The 4,521-nt window shown below is 40.0% G+C and overlaps 1 protein-coding gene across 1 annotated transcript; it reads left to right on the plus strand.

Moving 5' to 3' along the window:
* The first annotated feature begins 828 nt into the window (after positions 1-828).
* Positions 829-1,779, plus strand: LOC102849428 (olfactory receptor 10H1-like). Its single transcript, XM_006898294.1, has one exon. It carries the CDS (start codon positions 829-831, stop codon positions 1,777-1,779), a length of 951 nt encoding a protein of 316 aa, XP_006898356.1.
* Positions 1,780-4,521: the final 2,742 nt, after the last annotated feature.

The following is a 4,521-nucleotide window of genomic DNA, read 5'->3' on the forward strand; positions in this document are numbered from 1 at the left end:
ACATCTTCACCAGATATAGCAATTATTGGATTTATATTTATAGCAATCCCATCTTTTATAGTAGAATTATATACTCAGTATCATTTTCATGACTATGACCTTTCAGACGAAGACCATCAGATTTCTCTGCTGAGGAACTATTGAGTGGGTTCAACTTGCCAGCCATTTGATTAGTCAAAGGCTTACTTAATATTTGAGTAGATCCAGGGACTCCAGGCGCAGTTTTGAGAGTTAGGATTCCAAATGTATTTTGAGGGGAAACAATTAAATCAACAACAGATTCCTTACTTCTTAAACATCCTTAATCTTATTGGCTTAGACAGGATTAGAGATATATCCTGGTTTAAGTAATTGTAGCCAAGGAAGTAGGAATTTCTTATGGTATTTGCAAATTGGAAGATTCACAAGATTTATTAGAAAGGATTTTGATGGTGGATTGTCTATGATTGGAAGTTCCATTGAGGGAACATTTTCATTTTGAGAGTAAAAATAGGGATGAGAAAGGTCTTTAGGGTCAATCTAGACACAAAGTTAAGTCTTGACTCTACTATTTTAACAACGTCCCCTCAAACAAGCTGCATAGCCTGTCTGTACCTGTTTATTATCTTTGGGTATACTCAAGAAATGAAAAATGGAGGTGGAATATAGTGTCTTTCTCTTGACTGATGAGAAAAAATGATACAAGTCACAAAGCCATCAGTCCTTTAGTGCTAGCTGTTGTCATAGATTGTTGATTAGCAGTAGCTCTTTAGTTGAGTATGGTGGGAGTTGATTCCCTCTTTATCAAGCAACTGACTTCTTGTTATATCTTCCTCAGGTACAGTCTCCATGCTGGGAGCCAATCACTCAGTAGTGTCTGAATTCATCTTCATCGGCTTTTCTGCCTTCCCCCAGCAACTCCTACCAGCTTTCTTCCTGCTGTTCTTGCTTATGTACCTGTTCACGCTGCTAGGAAACCTTGTAATCATGGTCACCATCTGGAGTGAGCACATCCTCCACACACCCATGTACTTCTTCCTGTGTGCCCTCTCCATCTCTGAGATCTTCTACACCTTTGGCATCACCCCTCGTTTGCTGATTGACCTGCTCTCCACTCATCCTACCATTTCCTTCATGGCCTGTGCCACCCAGATGTTTTGCTTCTTCACATTTGGCTTCACTCACTCTTTCCTACTCACTGTTATGGGCTATGACCGCTATGTGGCCATCTGCCATCCATTGCGCTACAATGTTCTTATGAGTCCCCAGGGCTGCACCTGCCTGGTGGCATGGTCCTGGGTTGGAGGCTCTATCTTGGGGATGATGGTGACAACAGCCATTTTCAGCCTCAACTTCTGTGGACCCAATGAGGTCCGTCATTTCTTTTGCCATGTACCTCCACTTGTGAAATTGGCCTGTGGAGCTAATGTCTCTTTTGTGGCCTTGGGTGTGGGCCTACTGTGTATCACAACTCTGTTGACTTGCTTTTTCCTGATCCTCTTCTCCTATGCCTTTATTGTGGCTACCATCTTGAAAATCCCATCTGCTGAGGGAAGGCACAAAGCCTTCTCCACCTGTGCATCTCACCTTATTGTAGTCGTTGTGCATTATGGTTTTGCCTCTGTCATCTACCTCAAGCCCAAAGGTCCTCAGTCTCTGGGAGGTGACACTCTCATGGGTACTACCTACACAATACTCACACCCTTTCTCAGTCCCATCATCTTCAGTCTCAGGAACAAGGAGCTAAAGAATGCCTTGAAGAAGACTTTCCTCAGCAAACTCAGTCCAGAAAAACTGTGACTTTCTGGGATAAATTCCTTGGAGGTTTCACATACTTACACTCTCCCTTGTAGCACAGTGGTTAAGCTGATAAACAAAAGGTGAGCAGTTTGAACTTACCAACCTCTATTTGGGAGAAAAATATGACATTGTGCTTCCATAAAGATCCTCTTGGAAACCCTTTGGTTTCAAATTTCTATTGTCCTTGATAGGGACATTAAATGTTGGAATCAAATAGACAACAATGAGCTGCGTGTTACTCTCTTCTAGCCAGCACAAATTTTCTAAAATTACAAATTACTGTCATAGAGGAGAGAAATAAAAAAACAAGCAAACAAAGTTGTTGTTGAATCAATTCTGACTAATGGCAAACCCATACTTTATGTGTAGAAAACCGACTTTAGTATTTCTTGGCTGTAATATTTACAGGAACAGATGACCAGGTTTATCTTTTGTGATGGCACTAGTGGATTCAAACATCCAACCTCTGGGTTATTTTTATTATGTGCCATTAAGTCAAAATCAACTTATAGCTGACCCTCCAGCAGCTTTTCAGAGGCTATAAATTGCGTGGGAGGATATTGTTCATTGTTCTTCTATGGAGCAGCTGGTGGTTTGAGCTGTATGTCTTGTTTAGCAGTGCAAGTCCTTACCACTAGGCTACCGGATCTTCTTATAATTAATGACAAATAATCTTTGTCTCATTAAACCCTATCAGGGAGTAAACAGATAAATTAAGTTCCTTATTGTCAAGTCAATTCCAACTTATATCAGTCCTATAAGAGACAATACAACCACACTACAGAGTTTTCAAGGCTCTAATTTTTATAAGCAGGACTGTCATGGGGATTAGAGGAAGAATCATTACAACTGTGATGTTCAAATGACCCAACTTTATTTGTTAAAAATGAAGTGTCATAAGTGAAGAAGATATGAAGCACTTCCTAATAAAGATCAAATCTATAACCTTCACTATGTATTATACCTGAACAAAGGGTAAATAAAAATCATCAAAATTGAAGTAATTATTAACATAATGATTAACAGAGAAAAGATAGAAATTGTTAATTATTTCACCTTACACTGCTGCACAATCAATGTCGGTGAAACAATTAAGAAATGAAACTATATGTTGCATTAGAAAAATCTATTGTAAAACAATTATTTATAGTATTATAAAGCAAAGATAGTTTTCAGGTTTTCTGAAAGTCTGCTGTTAGGGACCTCTCCAAAGTACTGAAGAGCAATGGTGAGACTAAGGTGCATCTGATACAGGCCATGGTCTTTGCTATCACTTGTTATGCATCAGAGAGTTGGACAATGACTAGGGAGGATAGAAGAAGAATTGATGCCTTTGAGCTGTGGTGCTGGAGAAGAGTATTAAGAGTACCATGGACTGCTAGGAAAACAAACAGTTTCATCCTGGAGAGGGTTAAACTGGGTGGCTCCTTGGAGGCAAGGATTCAGAGGTTCCGTCTAACATACTTTGGACATGTTGTAAGGAGAGACCGGTCCTTGGAGAAGGACATCATGCTTGGGAGGGTGGAGGGACAGCACAGGAGGGGAAGGCCCTCTATGAGGTGGATTGATTCAGTGACTGGGATAATCGGGATGGGAGTGTCAGAGACAGTGCAATTGGCACAGGACAGAGCAGAGTTCAGGGCTGTTGTACATAGGGTCGCTATGAGTCACAAGCGACTTGATGGCACATAACAACAACACCATCAAAGCAAAGATGTGACCTGGAGATAGACTGAGGTGAATCTAACCTAACTCAAGGTATTTTTGATCACTTCATAGGTATGTAAAAGATGGACAAAGAATATGGAAAACCAAAGAAGAATTGATGCTTTAAATTGCAGTGCTCAAAAAGAATTTTAAATATATCAAGAACTTCCAGAAGGATGCACAGACTTGGAAGAAATATAGCCAGAATTCTTTTTAGAAGTGAGGATGATGAGGTGTTATCTCATGTTCTTTGAATATATTTTCAGGAGAAGAGAGTCTCTGGAGAAAGACATTGTTCTGGGTAGAGTAGAGAATGAGTGAACAAGAGAACACTTAATTCAGTGTCATGACTACAATAATGTTTCAAGCATACCAACAATTGTGAGGATTATGCAGGACTAGGCAGTGTTTCATGCTGTGTGGGGCACCTTGAGTTGGAATACACTTTTAATCATTTGATGCTATCGTTATGTGACATTATGTTGGAACTAACTCATAGCTGACCCTCCAGATGGTTTTCAGAGACAGTAAATCACACAGGAGGAGATTGCCCATCTTCTCCTGCAGCGCAGCTGATGGATCTAAACTCTGTTTCTTTGGGCTAGCAGCACAATTCCTTCCTATTTAGGCTATCAGAGCTCTCTCTTAGTTATCTAGTGCTGCCATAATAGAAATACCACAGGTGTTTGCTTTAAAAATATGAAAATTTATTCTCTCATAGCTTAGGAAGCTAGAAGTCCAAGTTCAAGGCATCAGAAATATGAGAAGGCTTTTATCTTTTCTGTGAGCTATGTAAGAAGTTGTTGTTTTTACGTGTTGTCAAGTTGTAGATGACTCATAGCGACCTTGTGAATGAAAGACCTAAACACTTATATAGCTTTCATTGTTACTCCAAGTTTATACAGTTTCTGGAGGCAAGTTATTTTGGAAGTCGATGCCACTCCTGCTTCCAATCTTATTTTAATTGGGAGCTACACCAAACACACATCCCTAGTGTACACCCTTCCCAATTTTGAACCATGCAGTGTTGCCCTG

The sequence above is a fragment of the Elephantulus edwardii genome, unplaced genomic scaffold (assembly GCF_000299155.1).
Source record: "Elephantulus edwardii isolate Elephantulus edwardi_28Jun2011 unplaced genomic scaffold, EleEdw1.0 scaffold00226, whole genome shotgun sequence".
NCBI lineage: Eukaryota > Metazoa > Chordata > Mammalia > Macroscelidea > Macroscelididae > Elephantulus > Elephantulus edwardii.